The sequence below is a fragment of the Scleropages formosus genome, chromosome 18 (assembly GCF_900964775.1).
Source record: "Scleropages formosus chromosome 18, fSclFor1.1, whole genome shotgun sequence".
Lineage (NCBI taxonomy): Eukaryota > Metazoa > Chordata > Actinopteri > Osteoglossiformes > Osteoglossidae > Scleropages > Scleropages formosus.
In genome coordinates this window covers 19,007,843-19,027,363 of record NC_041823.1, presented here as the reverse complement: position 1 = coordinate 19,027,363, position 19,521 = coordinate 19,007,843, and the positions used below count along the sequence as shown (strand labels likewise).

At 45.2% G+C, this 19,521-nt stretch overlaps 3 protein-coding genes across 3 annotated transcripts; 1 reads left to right on the top strand and 2 right to left on the bottom strand.

Moving 5' to 3' along the window:
* Positions 1 to 41: 41 nt before the first annotated feature.
* necap1 (NECAP endocytosis associated 1) lies at positions 42 to 5,203 on the top strand. Its single transcript, XM_018736207.2, has 8 exons — positions 42 to 177; positions 1,598 to 1,698; positions 2,113 to 2,217; positions 2,611 to 2,692; positions 2,947 to 3,055; positions 3,214 to 3,361; positions 3,474 to 3,567; positions 3,894 to 5,203. The coding sequence occupies exons 1-8, from the start codon at positions 83 to 85 to the stop codon at positions 3,943 to 3,945; spliced, it is 786 nt and encodes a 261-aa protein (XP_018591723.1). The 5' UTR covers positions 42 to 82; the 3' UTR covers positions 3,946 to 5,203.
* A 99-nt stretch (positions 5,204 to 5,302) lies between these two features.
* mfap5 (microfibril associated protein 5) lies at positions 5,303 to 8,351 on the bottom strand. The gene is made up of 7 exons (XM_018736395.2): positions 8,239 to 8,351; positions 7,354 to 7,433; positions 7,174 to 7,206; positions 7,009 to 7,059; positions 6,615 to 6,702; positions 6,402 to 6,475; positions 5,303 to 6,201 (listed from the first exon to the last, which is right to left on the bottom strand). The coding sequence occupies exons 2-7, from the start codon at positions 7,394 to 7,396 to the stop codon at positions 6,098 to 6,100; spliced, it is 393 nt and encodes a 130-aa protein (XP_018591911.1). The 5' UTR covers positions 7,397 to 7,433; positions 8,239 to 8,351; the 3' UTR covers positions 5,303 to 6,097.
* A 6,072-nt stretch (positions 8,352 to 14,423) lies between these two features.
* Positions 14,424 to 18,045, bottom strand: sbk3 (SH3 domain binding kinase family, member 3). Its single transcript, XM_018735973.2, has 4 exons — positions 17,742 to 18,045; positions 16,428 to 16,572; positions 16,129 to 16,331; positions 14,424 to 15,603 (listed from the first exon to the last, which is right to left on the bottom strand). The coding sequence occupies exons 2-4, from the start codon at positions 16,570 to 16,572 to the stop codon at positions 14,761 to 14,763; spliced, it is 1,191 nt and encodes a 396-aa protein (XP_018591489.2). The 5' UTR covers positions 17,742 to 18,045; the 3' UTR covers positions 14,424 to 14,760.
* Positions 18,046 to 19,521: the final 1,476 nt, after the last annotated feature.

The window sequence follows — 19,521 nt, the reverse complement described above, 5'->3', positions numbered from 1 at the left end:
CGCGTCTACACGGTTCATTACGTCCGCGGTCCAGTTAACATTCTCGAATTCTGTCACACTCGCCGTTTCAATTAAAATCAAGATGGCATCCGAGTTCGAGTACGAGTCCGTTCTGTGTGTGAAACCAGACGTCAATGTGTACCGAATTCCGCCGCGGGCCTCGAACCGTGGCTACAGGTAACAGGATGCGATGGTCGCTCGGTGGCCGTACTGTATTTTATCCTGACTCGGTCGGTCGGTGTGGAAATCATATGCTGGGGGGGATGTGCACCCACACACAGCCTGGTACCCCAGCAGCGCGGCCGGCTCATCATCATTGCGCCTTGGCAGCTCAGCTCAGCTCAGCTCTGGGGTGCTGGTTCTTGTTGTTGACCCGCACCGTGATACTCGCTATTCCTCCCGTGTTTGTCGAGTGGTGAGCATCCTCGATTCTTGGAAATCTATAGGAATCAAACAATCATGACATGATGAGGGAGAGTCGAAGGTCAGCACAAAAAATTTGTTGTGCTAGCTTGCTAGCTCGTTCAAGCGTTTGGTGCCTTTGCTCTGGTTTAAGATGTAAAAAATGTCAGTTTCATCCCGCCTCAGCATGTCAACATGACCTCTACGAGGTGGAAATGTGAACCGTTTCGCCGGATTATTTCACTCGCCTGTATTTTTGGCTTAACCTAGTTAGGGGTTTTCTGTTAGATTTTCTTTTTAGTACAGTGAATTAATACATAAATGGGTAATGCACTGAAATGTTACATTGCTTTGAATCTGTTGAAATGTCGTTGTTAAATCACGTCGTCTGTGTGGATGCTGTTTAATTTAAACTGTTTTGTTAATTTTCGTGCGTTTATTTGGTGGTATTACGGTATTTAAAAGGCTTAGACACGGCGGCACGGTGGGTAGTGCTGGTGCCTCACGGTTCCAGGCCTGTGGGATCCAGAGAGATTCAGTCTGAGTGAACTTTGCGTGTTCTCCGCTGTTAATGTGGATTTCCTTTGTTTGCTCTGGTTTCTTCCCACAGTCAAGAGACATGCATTTCAACTCTGAAGTATGTTTGAATGTGTGTGACTGCCCTGTGTTGGAATGGCATCCTGTCCAGGGTGTACCCTGCCTCACCCCTCTTTTTCTGGGGTAAACTCTGAACAACCAGAATGCTGCTTTGGATAAAGGGTTAGGGTTCGATTCTCAGAACCCACTCAAAAACGATGATGGTCGGTGTCCCTTTAGTTATCGCTGTCAGGATTTACCTTTTATTAGCAACAATTTTTTTTTTTTTTTTTTTTGTGTTGAACTTAAACCTGAATAACACTCACCCTTCAACCCGTCCCTGCAGATTAGTTTAAAATCTTAATTGGTCCAGCTGCTCCATTTTACTTCTTTCAGTGTATCTTAATGCACTTGTTTAATTTCTTCAGTGTTGAAACAAATCAGACTTAATATTATTGTCTTTTTGGTTAATGTTTTTATTTTTTTAGAGCTGTGAAATTAACACATGCACAGGGCTGCTCTTCAGCATTCGAAATATGTAATGATTTGTAGTTTTGAGGCTATTTGTGTTGCAGCTTCCATGTTTTTGCTATTCTGTGACCCCCCCCCCCCCCTCCAGGGCAGCTGATTGGAAGCTGGACACGCCTGACTGGACCGGGCGCATGCGGGTGACCGCCAAGGGGAAGGTTGCGTACATCAAACTGGAGGACAAGATCTCTGGTGAGGGTGACCACCTGCTGCCTCTCCTCTGTCCCTGTGATGGTGGTAATGTGCTAGGATGTGATTTCTTAATGACCAGAACAATACAAACAGATCGTTTTTGTTGCTGTCTTCATATCTTTTCTCACATGTTCCTATGTTAGCAGCAGCTGTTCACACGAAAAGGCAAATATCCTCCTGCCTACTTTTCTTTCACCCTTAAGAAGCTGCTAGCAACTCCCTTGGATTCATAAATACTTTAGTATACTGAGCATCAACAGTGCAGGAACTGGTGCTATTCTTCCCAAAGAATTCTGCTGATACTGAAGGGTGTAGAGCAGTGTATATCCTGTCATGTCCAGCTTAGACAGCCCTCTATCAGCAATACCTTGTTTTTCCCACATGGGAATTGACTGTCTGTGTTCTGCTATACAGGAGAGCTGTTTGCACAGGCACCAGTAGAGGAATACCCAGGCATTGCCGTGGAGACAGTGAGCGACTCCAGCCGTTACTTCGTCATTCGCATACAGGATGACAATGGTGTGCATATTGATGCTTTTTTTCTTGTAAATTGCTTTCTTACTGTGTTTTTGCACTGTAATACATGATTGTCCATTGTTACATATCCGCAGTATGATTTTAACGTGACTCTGTATTTTCAGAAGTTTTAGTTCCCTCAAATGGCAGGTAATGCTGCACATACTGAACATCTGATGTCTGTTGTGACATCACACTTGCTTAGTACTTGCATGGTGTAAGAGCAGAATAAAGAGATGTATAAAAGATGGAACTGGCAAGCTTAGGGCAGTCGTTAAATTAGCCTAAGTGTGTAACACTTTACTGTCTATTTATGAGCTCAAAATGATCTAAAAACCAGTTATGTTACCCTTAGGCAGATACATGTTGATGTAATATTTTTGCCTTTTCTTCCAGGTCGAAGTGCATTTATTGGCGTTGGGTTTGGAGACAGAGGCGATTCTTTTGATTTTAACGTAGCCCTGCAGGACCACTTCAAGTATGTTGAAAACCAAGTTTTATACTGATTTTCTTTATCAGGCTTTGTTATATTCCATATACAGGCCCAAAAACATAAGCATTTAAAGACGCAGTGGAACGCTACCGTCAGTACAATCTACGCTTACAAGAAAGTAGCATACGTAAACAATTTTAATGGTTACATTGTGTGTTTATTCAGCTATAGTTACAAATGATTTAAACTGTTTTTGTAAACATATATCTGTTGTGTTCGTGTGTTCTTTTCCTTGTCAGGTGGGTGAAGCAGGACAATGAAATCAGCAAACAGTCTCAGGCCCCTGATTCTACACCAAAGCTGGATTTAGGATTTAAAGAGGGCCAGACCATTACCCTCAATATTGGGGTAAAATGCTTGCTGTGAGATGTTCTGAATCATTCTGAAATTTTTAAATTCATCTCTTTATATCTCATCTGGTTAGAATATCAGATTAACTGAAGGTGGTATAATTGCATTGATTACAGACAGACTTTGTCTATGTGTATTGTGGTTCCATCTTTTAGCAAACCAAGAAGAAGGAGAAGCCCCGCCCCCAGGGCACAGGTGGCTTTGGGCTTCTTCCTCCTCCACCTGGTGGCAAGATAGCCCCGCCACCTTCCTCTGTCTCTTCAAATCACAACACACAGTCAGTCACTGGAAGTGGGAACACTGGTATGGGTGCGCTCCATTGGTGTGGTGTTAACGATACTGTGACTTTACTGTTCACTCCCACATGTGTGAAAGTGTCAGTGAAGATTGTGTATGCCTGCACTCTGTGTTTCAGGCTGTTTATTAGAGCTCGACAGCAATAACTCCAACTCTCTGATCCAGTCCAATCCAAGCTCTGATCTCTGGGGGGATTTCTCCACTCCTGCAAGGTGGGAGACTAATACCCTCTGCAGTCTTTCTCCCCTTTCTGGTTTCTGTGATGTCTCTCCCAGTGATTTCAGGTTTTCCTTCTACATTATATATAAGTTCCATACTGTCATCCCTTCCTGCCTCACTGTTCTCCGTGTCTTTTCAGCAAACACCAACCTGACCATGTGCTCATGAAAAGTTTAGCTGCCTTACACTTGCACAGATCTGTTGCTGCTGTTAGGCAGTAATGCCTCTGTTCTCTGTTATAATACAGCTCTATGAGGTTAGTGTGTGTGTGATGGTACATTTACTCTTTTTTTTTTTTTTCTTCTCCCCTCCCTCACAGTTCACAGCAGCCAGCTCAGCAGGCTTCCACTACAAATTGGGTCCAGTTCTGAGTCTTCTCCTGTCTCCTCCTCCTCAAGAACTCCCTTCGTCTTGATGTCTTGGGTTAGCCCAGCATTTGTCATTCACATGTAGAAAAATCCATATCTGATATCCGTCGTACTCTTTGAATCCTGAGGGGCCAAGCCCAAGAATGATGGAGCATGGACAGAATAATATGCAAATAGTTAAATCAGTCTTTCCCACCCTGTAATGGTGCTACATGGAAAATGAAACTATATACAGTAATAATGGAATAAATTATTAGACAGTAATACAGGATATAGCAAAGAAGTGTGGTGGTGAATGGTGGGAGATTTTTTTTTTTCTTTTTCTTTTTCAAGAGCTCTAAATATTTCTAGTTGTAATATCAATGCAGTATGAGTTGCCTACGTTAAAAGCACTGATAAATTATTTTTGACCAAATTTGCACATAGGCAGCAGAGTACAGTGACGGTATATGAATTGGAAACATGCCTTGAGAAGGTGTTGGTTTTGTACTCTTGAGAAAAGCACTTGAATGTTAATTTGCATAATCAGATATCAATTCAAAAATCTGCATTATGTGATTTTAAAACGCATGTGTTTACTTTGGTTTGGGGTGGCTGCTAAATAGGTTTAATTAAAACAAGGTTGTGGTTTTGCACACTCACATACAATGCTAAGTTATTGTTTTTTTTTTTTTTTTTTTTTTGTAAAAGTTTATGTATACAGAAGACTGAAGCTCTGCAAAGCATATATAGTATGGACAGTTTGGTCTTCAAATAAGTTTCAGAAGAACTGCAACAGGCTTATTTTATGATATTACGTACAAGTTATTGCATATTTATACTTGTAAATGCTTTTATCGGTTTACCCAATGATCCATACAGTGTTGTTTAATAGAGTATTTTTCTGTCCTAGCTTGTATTGCTGTGGAGCATAGTTCCTGTGGGGGAGGCCTATTTAGTGTTGTACTGTATTTTTATTTATTTATTTTTTTGCACAGTAAGTTGTTAAGGTTGCTAAGTGTTTATTGTCTCATACATACACAAAACATGCACTTCAAAGGAGGGAACACTGGTTTCATTAACTACACTAACTAGATACTCTACTCTGTCCACAGAAGTCAGAAATGTAGTGTATAAGGTCAACATTCTGCAATCTTGTTGTACAGCACATTATACACTTTGTCCGTGTGTCTCTAGTGTCCTTTCAGACATACTGTATATGTAAATACACTGTACTGAATGATATGGTAATGACCATGCTGAAAATTAAAAATCAAAGTGGCAATTGTTTGTCTGAGTTGTACATTAACTGTATTTGCAAGGTCTTATGATCTGGAGAGAATTAACTTCACATGTTTAATTAGGGTCAACACAGACACAATTTTTTTTCTATACGTATTTATTGTTTTTGCTATAAATGTTCAGTGAATACAGTTTAAAACAACCTTTGAGTATATTGGAAAAATGCTGACAATGTAGCTACAGTACAAATGGTACAGGGAAAGGTACATTTCCAGACATGAATCGGGTTTATTTATTTTTTTAAACCAATATCTTAATTTTGCTTCTGCAGTACTTGTGTCAGGTTTCACTGTGTGCTGTAGTTTACAGGAATGTAGTGATTTAAATAGAAATGCAAATTTAGTCCTTTCAGTGGGGACCTTCTAGTAATTTTAAACTATTTTTGAATTATTGCAAATTTGTATATGATTGGTTTCCACTTCAAATTGTACGTCTGGTAGAAGTGCTCCAGTGATATGGCTCTTACTGGTATTATTAAAAAAAATCCATTTTTGTTCTTTGAACAATTTTACTGAATAAGGTGCAAGCATATCACAGTACTAGTATTTCCAGCTGAAATGTTTGTTTGCATTACGTTTACTGTCTAAAAGCACAGCTTGCTTCAGTGCATTCCAGCAAAATCTCATGCAGTGCCCCCCCAGTATTCAGCACCATTTATTTATGCATACTGTATGTAATTAACTATTGAGAACACTGAGTAAAATTATGTATATTGATTACAGAATATGAAAGGTATTAACTATGAAATGAAGACATTTTCCAATGATTTAACCACACAGCTGATTTCTTTAGACTTCAAGGCAGGTTATATTGGTTATTTATGTTGTGTAACACTGTGTTACTTATGTCTTGGCGTTTTATCCCCTGTTTCTGGTCAGTTTTTATTTTCCCAGGTCCTGGAGTTCCTGCGGCGGCAGCGCTTTTTGGTTGACCTCTGAAGGCGTTTTGGCCAACCAGATCTCTCTCTGCACAGTTCCGCTGCGAGGAAATAAGAGACGGATCAGAATTCGCGAATGGGGCGGCTGAAGGAAAGGATGGCGGACGGCGGAATAGATACAACAGGAGTTAAGGTCTCGACTGAGATTTGAAGTGCTCTTGAGCCGAGGACCGTAGCTGTAGCTTTATCCGAAAAAAATGCATAGCAGGATTAGAGTTTGTTCACGCAGGTGCTCTCTGACCTCGGAGGAATTCCTCTTGCTGGCACACCGTTCTTACGCAGATCTCTTTGTTGATCACGTAGACCCGGGGAATGCTGAAAAGCACCACAAAATCATTGCCCTGGCAACGACGTTGTGAGAAAAGGCCTCGAGAGTGCGTGGCGGTGTGTGTGGAATGGATCAGCGATGGTGTGGCCGTGCTGTGACAGGTATAAATGTGAGATGACGAATTACCTGTAGAGGCACAGGGAATGGATGCACCTTTTTATTGGCTGATGGACGGAGTACATCCTAGTGCATGGGTACGTCTCCTCTCTGCATTCTGACCCAAACGAAACACACAATAGCTTCAGCATGACGCAAAAGGTACCACATGTTTACGGCAACTTTACGCTCAGCTCTTCAAGCTTGTTTGCCTTCGGTCTCGGGTCTCTCTCTCTCTCTCCTAAAGGTGCAGGGATTACAATTTACATGTTGAAGTTTCGGCAAGCTCTCATTCAAGTTCTCAAACCGTAACGGATGCAAGACACAAGGCGATGCCAGATGTTTCGGCCTTTAATCTCAAACAGATTTGCTGTAGTATGTATCTGACTGGTTCTGAAATTTTTTTTTTTTTTTTTTTTTTTACCTTGTGGTGGTTCAGGCGTTGCATCATTTTCAAAGAAAGTGATTTCTTGCACTAGGAAAAAACAAAATGTCAATGTAAATGAACAATTCGGCAGTTGCCGTAACAGTCCTTGGCTCACTACGCAATGTTTTGTGTAACAGTGATTGGTTTAATAGGAGGAGTTACCTGCCTGTTGGGCCCAAACAACAGCAATAAGCACTAAAAGTAAAACGAAAAAAAAAAATCCCGTCATCTGAATAAGCAAGAACAGAATTGAGCTTTGCACGAGCACGGTTGACCGTTGCTTCTCCCCAATGAAAGACAATTAATAGAATTATTGTCACTTGATTCCACCCCGGATGTTACCTTGGAAACTGCAGAGGAGCAGTACTACTGGAAAGCCGCCCATCCTTCAAACTGTGCTGCCCGATGCTCTATATCGTGAGCTGAAAACAAAGAAAACGGTGATGCTGCTTTCTTCCTTGGAAATACTGAAGCTCTTCATTTTCTTCTCCCTTTTTCCCTACCCTTTTGAAATGCGGTAGCTTTTACGTGACGCTATATAGTCCTGACCCAAAAACACTTGCGATGTCTCCGTTCTCCAGGTACACCAACTCCTACGGGTTTTTTTCGTAACTTATGTGTCTGGTTCTTCGCTTTTTTTTCCACACCAGTCGGAGGGCACCGACCAGTCCCCGTGGCCCCCACCCCCTTTCTCTTTCTCTCCCTCCCCTGCGGTGTGATGTGCCAGTATTAGTTTGGGTCCAAAATATGAGCTCACTCGAAAGAATGTGTTTTTCACGGGCTCCCTCGCCGCCCCCACTCCTCCTCGTTCCTTTCATTTTCAACTTTAATGCACCCTACTTCACCAGCGAGCTCTTGACCATCCCGAGCTAACGCGTATTATAATTTATATTCAGTTCCTCCTCTGACCCACGCGTGTCTTGCCACTTTCCGCCCGCTTGTTGCTTGTCCGTTAAGAGTTTACGGTGCATCAGATGCCCGGCGTCCTGCCCGTGGCGCTTTCTCATAGATTTTCTCTGAATTTCCCTCGGCTCTGGTAACAAATTCTGGGTGTCTGCGTGAATTAATCCCAGCTGCAATCACATGCGCCTTCCTCCCGTTTGCCACGAAGCCACGCATCCCTGTACGATGCATATCGCGCAGCGACGCTTTATCTGCTCTTTATTCGTCTGTTTTTACTCCATGTATTTAGGATTTGTAAGAAAAAATCAAGGTTAAGGTACTCACAGCTTTCCTGTCCTCTGGAACTCCTTTTGTTTTGCGAACCCTTGTTGTGCTCTCTGTTTTCCCACTCCTCCTCCGTCATCCTCCTCCCTTCATCCCTGTCTTGATCCCCCCCCATCGCTCTTTCTCCCTCTCTCGGTGTCTGTCTGTCCCTCTAATTAAATCCGTCCCTGAATTTTTAGTTCCATAGTTCTGAGAAAAAGAGACATTTAGAAGCTCAGCTGCTGCCCATGTCTTTGTTGGTTCTGGATGGTTCACTTCGCTGGGCTTCATAACAAGTCCTCCCCTCTGTTCAGGGTTCTCTAATACGTGCAGCAGGAACAGCAAAAGCTCTGCCTCTACTCATCAGAATAAAGCACCTTATTAACGACTCTACCGATCCTACCTATTCTCGGATCGGAGATATGCTTCTGCTTATTTCTGCAACCTTCTCTTTCCAGAATTGTATTAGCCTTTACAAGGTTAATGCAGTATTTCGTTACATAGGGTTCTTTGCACCAGAGCCCTGTTTCACTTTACGAAGCTGTTGGCCCAAAGTCAGCCCACTACGGAGGAGCACATCTGCGGGATATGCAATGGCAACGCCCTGTCTCCCCCTTCCCCCTTCAGTCTCTCGTCTTCTGCTGGCCTTCCTAAGCTTATCAGCTACAGTGCCGTTAACACCACTAAGCATTGCACGTGTACGGTTTTATTTCAAGTTGAAAAGCAAAGTACGGCAAGTGGAGAAAAACTGACATTTGGCTTTGTGTGTTTGATGCGATACCAGTAGCCTGTCATCCGGACAAAAATGTGGGTTAATTCATTGCTCGTGACCTCTGACCCCAGTGAAAAAAAGAAATCACAGACATCCTCTGACCTTGATCTTCGCTGGTCGGATACTTGGACTGTAGTAAGGGCGAGCGACCTCGGAACGAGACTCCTCAGACCTCCACGCGGAGGGCCACGTGACTCACAAACACAGCGGTGTTTATGTGGAGGAGGGAAGCAGCAAACAAGACCAAACAAACAGAAACCCAGCAACAGACAGAAGTGCAGCAGAGAAGCGGAGGATCGTTTCTGCTCGCCGTACACAAGCTCCAGCCACGCGAAGTTACTGCGAATTATCATCATCATTCATTGCCCAACTTACAACACTACATGTGATATACTAAGCTGCTTACCGCGATCTACCTTTTCACACAACACGGCAATTTGACTAAGGGCAATTTAGATTTCCTGGTTTCCATTAAGCATGTGTCTTTGCACTGTGGGAGGAAACCAGAGCACCCAGTGGAAACCCGCAAAAAATGTGGGGTGTGAGAAGAAAACGGGAAAATGGAGCGGAAATGATGGTGTGCATTAAATGTCCAACTGATGTGTTCTGTAACTGCTGCAGAAAACCCATTGTGTGAGAAGCAGGAATCAAACGAAACTGCACCCCCCCAGTTCAGACACTAACCAGACACTGGCTGGTACTGAAAAAACAGGGGAGACTCCCTAGCTATGACACAGGGGACAGGGGGACTCTCCCTCCTGCTGGGGTGAAATAAAGTAAGATACCCTCTCCTATCTTGGGTCAGTCGTTTGAGTTATGTTGCATTTCTTCCGCAGGGGAAAGGACGCAGGCTCCGCCGACTGAGCCGGATTGCGGCCTGCGTCCGAACCCACGCCCCATGAGCTCGGAGGCACCAGAACTACCTACTGTGCCGCTGTGCTGCCTGGAAATTAAGCATCGCATGGCCTCGCACATTCTTCTGATTCACACTCTTCAGCTGAATCCACTGTTGAAACTTGAAGCTCATTTCAACATCATTTTCACAAAGTTGCCAGCAAGGAGGGGGGTGCGGTGGTGTAGCGGGTTGGACCGGGTCCTGCTCTCCGGTGGGTCTGGGGTTCGAGTCCCGCTTGGGGTGCCTTGCGACGGACTGGCGCCCCGTCCTGGGTGTGTCCCCTCCCCCTCCAGCTTTGTGCCCTGTGTTGCTGGGTTAGGCTCCGGCTCCCCGTGACCCCACTTGGGACAAGCGGCTTCAGACAGTGTGTGTGCGCCAGCAAAGAGAGTGGATCAGTTTGGTCAAGCAGATGGAATGGAGATGTGTGACAGGGCACACTGTAAGGTCTATACAGAGCAGACACATATGTAGAAGGTGGGACACCACATTGTGTCCAAATAAATAGAACACAGAAAGTGTCAGGTGTTTCGGTGGTGAGATTTACAGAAAGGAAGAAATAACTCCTCTCTATGGTTTCTGTTAAATGAGAGAAGTGTGCTTCAGTGAGCAGGTCCAGAGAGGAAAATACAATCAAAAGTTTCCTCAGTTGATGATCTGTCTATTTTTACTACTCCTAATAATCTTTCGTGGCACATCTTACATTACCCTAATCATTTTTAAACACAGTTATTTAAAACATTATCTAAACTGTGATTTATTGTCACTCATTTCTGCATCATGAATACGACAGGACGTTATTTTACATTCATGAATCTAGCTGATGCTTTTCTTTAAAGCAACTTATAGATACCAATTTATACAGCTGGGGAATTTTACTGAAGGACATTAAGGTAAGTACCTTGCACAAGGATTTTACATTTGGAGGAGGGATTCAAACCTGCAACCTTTATGGCCAAAGGCAGCAGCTCCAACCACTATGTTATCAGCTGCCCCTATTACTTGAGAGTTAAGGCAACACCTAATTACACATCACACACTGTCTGAACTGCTTGTCCCATACAGGGTGGCGGGGAGCCGGAGCCTAACCCGGCAACACCGGGAGCAAGGCTGGAGGGGGAGGGGACACACCCAGGACAGGATGCCAGTCCACCGCAAGGCACCCCAAGTGGGACTCGAACCCCAGACCCACCGGAGAGCAGGACCCGGTCCAACCCACTGCACCACCACGCCCCCCTAATTGCACACCAGTAGTGCTTAAATATACACCTCTTTACCGGAAACATTTCAGATCGTTTACAATATTACTTTGTATTCTGAAAACTTGATAACGGCTTTTATATTGAAAAGCCTATTGCTAATGGTTTTTCACTTTTACTCACTTTCAATAACACCTTTTCATGGTCAGGGTCATGATGGTCAGAAGCCTATCCTGGAATCACCGGGCACAAGGCTGGGGGATACACCCTGGATGGTATCCCAGTCTGTCGCAGGGTAGCAACACACACGTTCATGCACCATGAGCAATTTAGAGTGTCCAGTACCCGTAAAATAGGTGTCTTTTGAGTGTAGAAGGAAGAAAACCCACAGAGTCATGGAAAGAACATCGAAATTCCACACAGACTGAGCTGCAGTCGAACCTCCGCTCGAAAAGCCTAGGCTCTGTGAGGCTGTGCTGAGCCACCGTGTTGTCGTTTGGGTTTCCATTTATAACGAAATCATATTTTCCATTACGTAAAATGTTACGAATGAGACAGATGAGGGAGAAAACTGTTTGAGGGAATCTGCTCTATATCAAAGTTGTTTGTTCAAGTGCTACGAAACACTTCAAGAGGTCTGACAAATTCAGGAAATATTAAAATAATAATGAAAAGTTATCCACACTCACCACTTGGTGGGGTGATTGTCTAAGTTTTTCATAAAATCATTAATTTCCTTTCCAGATGCCCTAATTCAATTATTATTATTATTATTATTATTATTATTATTATTATTATTATTGTTGTTGTTGTTGTTGACTTTCATTCATTTTCACTAACCACTGGTTGCAGCGGTCCAGAATCTCTGGATGCAGCGCTGAGGGGCATATACACCGACTGTGCCACGCACTCTCTCACACACATGCACGCTATGTGAAATTCAGCGGTGCCAGCTCAGCTGAATGTGGGAGGAAACCAGAGCACCCAGAGAAAATTCACACAGGCATAGGGAGAAAATCTAGACTCCACGCAGGCTGGACCGGGTCCAAACCTACATCCAAACAGCCCAGGCGGAAAAGGACAGGAGAACCGAACTGGACAGAAGCAATATTGCTGTGCTGAGAAAATGCAAACGCACACAGATGAAGTCAGTAAAACCACAAGGGCAGAAGGTTACATGTGGTACAAGTGAGAGCGGTCATTTAATACACTTTAAGAAGCTCCAGGAAGGTGAATCCATGAGATAGGGTCGAATGTCAACTTGTCCAGCGGAAGTTTAGTGTGTGACCCATCGACAGGTTTGGGACGGCGCTTGTGAGCCTCTACCTAGACCAACTTCATAAGAGTTCTCAGCCGTGTAGCGATACATCTCCAGTCCCGCTTCTGCTTACCACGAGCCCAGCCCTACAGTTACGGTGCCGCTCGCCTTCCGGGAGCTGTTAGCGGCTAATAGCGCCGAGGCTCCGAGAATAAAAATAGTGCGCGGGAGCGGAGCCCTCTGGCAAATCGATCGGCGTCCTTGCGTTGCCAAACGTGCAGAAGCTGCCACGGACCAGCTCTTCGCACGCACGCGTCGCTCCCAGGTGAGCCACTTGCTGTTGACTTGGTGCGGGGCGGGGGGGCGAAGCAAAGCTGGCGGAGTCATCATGGGGCTTGAACGTGATGATTTATTGGCTGTGGGAGACTGAGAGAAGACGAGCGAGGCCTGGAATGTCCTGCGCCCACATTTTCACTGCCGTCGCAGACCCGGCAGCGCGCCCTCGCTGTAACGGAGAAGCACGGCCTGTAAGGGGAGGAGGAGGCCGGAGAGGCGATGTGCGCTCATAAACACTGGATAAACTCCTTGTTTATTGGCAGCGGGTGCAGCAACCCGCCCCACCTCCCCCACCCGCCCGAACCCCTTCATTTCTCACTCCGGTTCAACCCAGTTGCCCCTCTGGTATGTTGAAAGCACATTTACGTCTGCAATGCGTGTTCCCGCTTGCTTTCACCTCTTCCTAACCCCTTGCATGCGCTTTCAGTGTGTCCCCAGGCAAGCGGGCACGCACACGCACCGTCAAACCCTCGAACCCTTTCGGATGCATATCGGATGAAATGTCAGCCATCGGCCCCTGCAGGATGAGATAATTTGAGACCGGCCACAGATCCCCCTGTTCCCCTTCCATTTGCAATAAGGCAATTAAACTGTCCGGTTTTAACAAGCTCCTTGATTAACGGGGCCAGACGGGACAGCGAAATGGGGACAGTGTGGGGGAAGGCTGCAAGGCCCACCCACCCCCCCCCCACCGTTCCTTTGGGGTTCAGTTTCCTCCTGTTGATCTCTTCATCTCCTGCAGGAACCTGCCTTACAGTGACTTCTCTTCCTGCATCTTTCTCCGGCCCCACGACGGTCCTCTGACCGACGGGTCCCGCCTCACTCCGCTTGTACCCGGTCTTTCGCCTGTCGCCCTTTTGTCCTGTGGCGTTGGCTCAAAAGGATGTCCCACCAAAGTCTGCTTTCAGGGTTTTCCGTCTCTGGAAGGACACACACACACACACACATATGCACATTGCCCTACCCTGATTTTTCTCTCTTTCGCATCATGTGATTGTGTAAGCAGCATACCGTGGTGGTCAGTTCGCTGAGGAGGAGGACATGTATGTGTATTGGCTTTCCCTGAAATTAGAAGAGAGTGCAAGAGCAGCAGTAAAGCCCGGTCACTCCAGTGCATTTGACGTGTAAAGGGAGAAAGAGCGAAATGACCGATGCGGTGCTTGTGACTGAACGGACAGCGCATTGACTTTGGACTGAGGGAGAGTAGGGGTAGGAGTGAAGGTGATGATGTGCCAGAGAGTGTAAATAGAACGTGTGAAGCTATTTTTGGAGCCATCTGGAGTGGTGTTCTGCAGAGGTGAATAGGGGCCTCACAATGGCAGGCCAGGGGTAGGGACAGAAGGGGGTCATCAATATATGGATGGGCCCCAGTTCCCTTTTCCAGTTTCAAAGGCAGGTTCCAGCTGCCCAAACCGGCTTTTCCACGAATGCTGACTCCAGTCTTTTTTTTAGCCACATGAGTCCTGCTGTAGAGACAACAGTAAGGCCTGATTTCACTTTGCTCTACCGTATAATTTCTTGTCTTGTTTTCTTTTTCCCGTACGATGTAGTCAAACCAGCAAACATAAAGCCACGGAGGAATGAAATTTAAAAGGCAAAAAGATGTTTAATGCACAGTTTATTGTACTGTACAACGGAGTGTAGCCCTCGGGACAGTGCAAAGCTTGCCAGTGTCAGATTTTCAAAATGTGCAACATACATAATATATGTATATAGCATATATACTGTACATATATATATATATATATATATATATATACATACACAAGACAAGACAAACATTACAATTATATTTTGTTAAATAAAATATTACACCGCAAAACAAATTCCCACAATATTATGTACAGATCCATCTTCAATATAAACCAGTAAAAAATATAATAGTGCAGCTTGGTGAAAATAGCAAGTAATAATCCAGCAATCTGCACACATGTGTAACCTAACCATCCGTGTCTTATTGATTACACTTTATTCTTTGTTTTGTTACAGTACCATCTTGTGATATATTCACTTTTTTCGTGTAACATTCTGCATGATTTGCAGTTACACTAAAATTCTGTTTTGATCGTGCTTTCTCTACACCACTCTATCTCTCTCCTCTGTCCTCCCTCTCCTTCTTCTCCCCTATGCACCCCGCCTCTCGCACCCTCTTCGCCTCTGCCTCGGCCTCTTCCGCTCGCCTCTTCTCCTCCTTTTCCGTCTTGACCAACCAGGGCATACCCAGGTACCCGGGGACCTCCTCAGCTCTGGCCCGGACATCTGGATCTGGGTTCAGCAGCTCCTTGAAAAGGGAGAGGGCCAGTGGACTGAAGACAGAAAAGTAAGGGGACACGGCATCGGCACCCGACCCCTCGCCTGTCTCACTGTGCCTCGACTTCACTTCCAAGGACAATGTGCCACCCCTGTTCCCTCTGTGCTCTGTCTCCTTCCTCCCCACCTCTCTGTTGTTACTCTTTTGTGCTTCTTTATCTGCCTCCTGGTCAAACCATTCTTTGAACTTTTTGTAGTCGAGGTCGTCTGCAGTGCTTTCGTTCCAGGGGAAGCACCCAGTCAACATGCAGTAGATCAGGATGCCCAGTGCCCAGCTGTCTATGCTGGGCTCCACTGCGATCCAGATGTCCTCCTTGGTTTCCCCTTCTTTCCCTACTCCTTTCGTGCCACCCTGGTCTTTTAATTCAGCCTTCCTCTTTTTGGCCACCTCCATCTCAGGCACGCAGAAGGGAGACTGGTACCACACGGCCCGGGTCCGGGTTCCCTGGGCACGGGTGAGACCAAAGTCACCGAGCTTGACCCATCGGCAGGCCTGGTCGCACAGGAAAATGTTCTCCGGTTTGATGTCCCGATGGACAAAACCCAGGGTGTGAAGGTGACTGATGGCACCGCTTAGCTGAGACACAATGCTTTGTACACGATCTTCCTCCATACCAACCTGCAGAGGAAGACACAGAGAGGTCTCAGGGACTACTTTCCCTTTTTGCAGTCAACTCACATGGTATAGATCTGCAAATCACGCAATCATTTTCGTACTTGTAACGTGCGGCATTGCGTCATGCAACAATGGTTGCCTTCTGACCTGAATCTATTTATGCAATAGATTTTTCCAAAGACGATAAGTTGACTAATGCTAATTAAAAACTGTCGTAAAAAATTTTGCTATCTTTTGAGCTTGTGCTCTTGTTTAATGAATGTGTACACATTTGTAATTTCTCGGTGCACTGTCTCCGTCTCTATGTTGCTGCGGCCCACTGCTGTTCATAAAACTAATCAAAAGAAATTATTTTCCAGAGCAGATCCGAATGATTCAGAATTGCAGATAAAGCTAAGGTGGATCTCACAGCCCCAGCAAACGTCACTTCGTGGCTTAAAGGGTATGTTTAGAGTTCACTACCCATTGCCACTACTGTTGCATTCCGTTTAATGTTTTATGGAACTGTGTGTGCCCTTGTGGACAAACCTCTGGGACGATGACGTCAAACAGGTCTCCGTACAGGCCAGCCTGTTGGGCGAAGACATAGTGTGAGGGAGTGCAGAAGAAGATACCCAGGGCTCTGGACAGTGAGGGGTGGGTGCAGAAGGAGAGGGACAGATTGTACTCCCGCAAGAAGGAAAGGAGGGAAGTGGACCCACGGGGAAAGAATTTCAGAGCCATGGGGGTGCCTGAGAGAGAGGACATGGTATGGTTCAAATTAAGGGCCTTTGGATGCTGCCACAGGTACAAAGATTCCGGCGGTATTAGGGGGACACTGCACCCACCTCTCTTCTTGTGAACTGCAAGCATAACCCTTCCATATGAACCCTCTCCCAGGAGCTTAACCACACGGAAGTGGTCTGACGTCTTCAGCAACGTCAAGGACTGGGCAGTCAGATAGCACAGCTCCTCCAGCTTCTGCTCTGCCATCTGGAAAGAAACGAAGGGATTCCACGTGAACATAGCTTTCACTTTGAACTCACTGGTTGGCTTCAGCACTGAAACGCAGCTACATACATCATCTGGGTATTCAGTTATTCAAATCAGTTAAAACATGTAGGACAGAATTATGAAATAAACAATGATTAGAAAAAATTATCAGACTACATAATTTTAAAGCATGAGGAAATTTCAAAGAACTAGTAGTGGTACTGAGATTAAACTGTGAAAAGTAGTAATATCCCACATTTATGATTTTTCTATGGAAAATTTTGGGCCCTTTCTCTTGTTTTTAATTTCCACATTTTCTTTCAGTCGATCAAAAAGTCCTTCTCATTAGAACTGCAGAATCTTTGTCCACATTTAAAAAGTGTCTTAAAACTCATCTTTTCAAGACTCACTTTGCCCATGATCTAAGTTCATGTAAGGTGTAAGTGTTCATCCCCATATAGTGTACATGTTTATGATCATGCTCAGATCAATCCTTTAAAGAGCCACTCCTGCAATGTATCATACATGTCTATATGTATCCAAAAAAAAACTACTACACATGTGATTAGGAATCGGCGATATTCTGGTAAAGTTTTATGCAGCTACTTGTGTGATGAACATCGGTCCATACGGTGAAAGAAACTAACTGTGCTTAAGAATCACAAATCTGCAGCTTGTCTCTTTCTCCTAATGCACAAATCAGTAAATTTGTAATTATTTTCAGAATGTATTTGCTGCTGTCGTCATTCTTCTGCCTTCAACTGTTTCCCATTTCACGCCTTCCAACACGCAAATAACATTCAAAGTGCCTTTTCAGCCACTTGAGCGGAAGCAAATGAATTTAAACCTTTGTAATTAGATCTCGATAGCAATGCGTGGTCTCAGTACATCGTTGGCAGATCTCCCCTGTAATTTGGTGCAAAGGCATAGAAAGGCTGACACGGTTCGCCAGATGCATGCAAGCCCAGACAGTGCAAATACACGTGAAAAAGCTGAAAATCACACTGCCATTGCACCTAGGAGGAGCATCCCGGTGGTCTTGTCCCACTTAACAATAATACTCTAAGTTAATAGTCTGACAACATTTCAAAGATGTATGCCATATTATTCGAACATCAGCAGGATTCGATAATTTCGGCCGGGAATTTACTAAAAAATGATGCACTTACTGTCAGTGTGAAACTGTCAAAAGGGACCTTCAGTGTTTCTTTCGCTCTGTACGCTTTTTTGTCTGTGCTCCTCTCTGCATGTAGATGCTTGTTTAGTTTTCTTGATATGTCAGCATCAGCATCTCACGAATCAATGTTGCAGACCTGCCTCTCTGAACTAACAGCTGTACCAGGGTATAGCATTATAATACTCACTCTGTCAACCTCTCAGACAGTTTAATACCACCAGGCTCTTGCTCTGCTTCAGTTGCTCTCTCTCTCTCTCTCTCTCGCTCTCTCTCTCTCTATCTGGCCCTTCAAATTGCCCTGCTTCTTTTCCCTGTAAATATGCATGTACTGCGAGGGTGAAGCATTTTAAAAGCCCTCTCTCCCTCCATGCCCCTCTTTGGCCTTTGCTGAGTGTCAGCGTTAACGTTTCAAAGTGTCCAAGCTGTCATTGAGTCTCTTCACATTAACCTATATGCTGCCACCCATCGCTCTCCTTCTCCCACCGGGGCTCCATTTCCCCTCTGTTTCCCCCCCACTTCCGCGAAGCACCGGTTTCCCCTTCGGTAAGAAGGAATTTTGCCTCCACCAAGCAGTAATTAGCTAACAAGTCCTCTCCCAGTTATTACTTCTGATGGAATTTTGTCTTGAATTACCCCCAACATTTCTGCACCCTGTGTGCTAACCATCTCCCCCCCCCCCCCGCCCCCGCCCCATCCTCTCAAATCCGTACCGTGTTTGAGTGACAAAACTAACAGCTGAATCGTTGCCTCGAGAAACAGCTTATTACTGCAGTCCCCTCTCTCTCTGTGTGTCTTTGCCAACTATCTATCCCCATCTAGCTTTGCTCCATTCCACTCCCACCCCCAGCCCCTCAGCACCCGTCTCCCCTCTTCTCTCACCTTCTGCGCAGATTGGTTTTCCACGTTACTATTGCCGTGTATTTGGCTACCGTTGCTTATGTAACAAAACCTGCTGTTATCACTACCGCGGAGGATCCGATTACCACAGCTGCCCCTGCAGCGGTGTTTGGATCCCTGTTATTTGTGTTGTGACAACTGGTAGCGCTGAATGAATGCCCTGAATAGGAAACTTAGACGAGCTTGATTTTGATGGCCTTTTACCGCATGCTTTGGTGATGTTGAAGAACGACACGGACAGATATAGAGGCCCGCTTAGCTGAGACGCCACAAAAATAGGTTCCGGTCAAAAGGTACCTTCCAGAGAAATGTTATATCCATCCATCCAACACCTTGTTCAATGCAGGGTCACGGTGGTGCGGAGCCTAGACTGCAAACAAAGGGCATGAAGCAGGGTTACACTCTAGACAGGACTGCATGGGAGTAACACACATTCCCTCACACAAGAGACACATTAAAGCTACAAGTTCAGCTCAAAACACAGGTCTTCGGACTGTGGCAGGGAACCCAGGTGAACGCGGAGAACAGGTAAACCGCACAGGGAAAGACCTGGGTTCGAATCGACGCCTGAACCCACAGCTCAGGAGCTGAGAGGTACCGGTGCTACCCGGTACACGGCCGTGCTTCCCCGTTACGTCCCTGTTAAACCGAATTCTTTTTAGATGGCACCTCTTTCCGTGAAAACCTGCACGTCATGCCCGCTGTATCAGTCTCCAAAACTTTGTTTTTAACTAAACAGAATGTAGCTATGGTTACAGCTGTTGGCAAACGGATCTGGCTTTCTTTACCTGTCAAACTGCCGGCACAGAAGTGACAACTGGTCACAGTGAGCTGAACAAAGATGAAAGCAATCACCTGTCAAGTGTTCCAGTTCA

Excerpts from the sequence above, each read along its gene's own strand:
- sbk3 (XM_018735973.2), bottom strand. The coding sequence starts at position 16,572 with ATGGCAGAGCAGAAGCTGGAGGAGCTGTGCTATCTGACTGCCCAGTCC. Across the intron at positions 16,332-16,427 it reads TGCAGTTCACAAGAAGAGAG|GCACCCCCATGGCTCTGAAA; the intron begins GTGGGTGCAGTG and ends CCTCTCTCTCAG. Across the intron at positions 15,604-16,128 it reads TTGACGTCATCGTCCCAGAG|GTTGGTATGGAGGAAGATCG; the intron begins GTTTGTCCACAA and ends CTTCCTCTGCAG.
- mfap5 (XM_018736395.2), bottom strand. The coding sequence starts at position 7,396 with ATGGGCGGCTTTCCAGTAGTACTGCTCCTCTGCAGTTTCCAAG. Across the intron at positions 7,207-7,353 it reads GCTCCTCTGCAGTTTCCAAG|TGCTTATTGCTGTTGTTTGG; the intron begins GTAACATCCGGG and ends TTTTACTTTTAG. Across the intron at positions 7,060-7,173 it reads TGTTTGGGCCCAACAGGCAG|TGCAAGAAATCACTTTCTTT; the intron begins GTAACTCCTCCT and ends GTTTTTTCCTAG.
- necap1 (XM_018736207.2), top strand. The coding sequence starts at position 83 with ATGGCATCCGAGTTCGAGTACGAGTCCGTTCTGTGTGTGAAACCAGAC. Across the intron at positions 2,218-2,610 it reads TCGCATACAGGATGACAATG|GTCGAAGTGCATTTATTGGC; the intron begins GTGTGCATATTG and ends CTTTTCTTCCAG. Across the intron at positions 2,693-2,946 it reads GCCCTGCAGGACCACTTCAA|GTGGGTGAAGCAGGACAATG; the intron begins GTATGTTGAAAA and ends TTTCCTTGTCAG.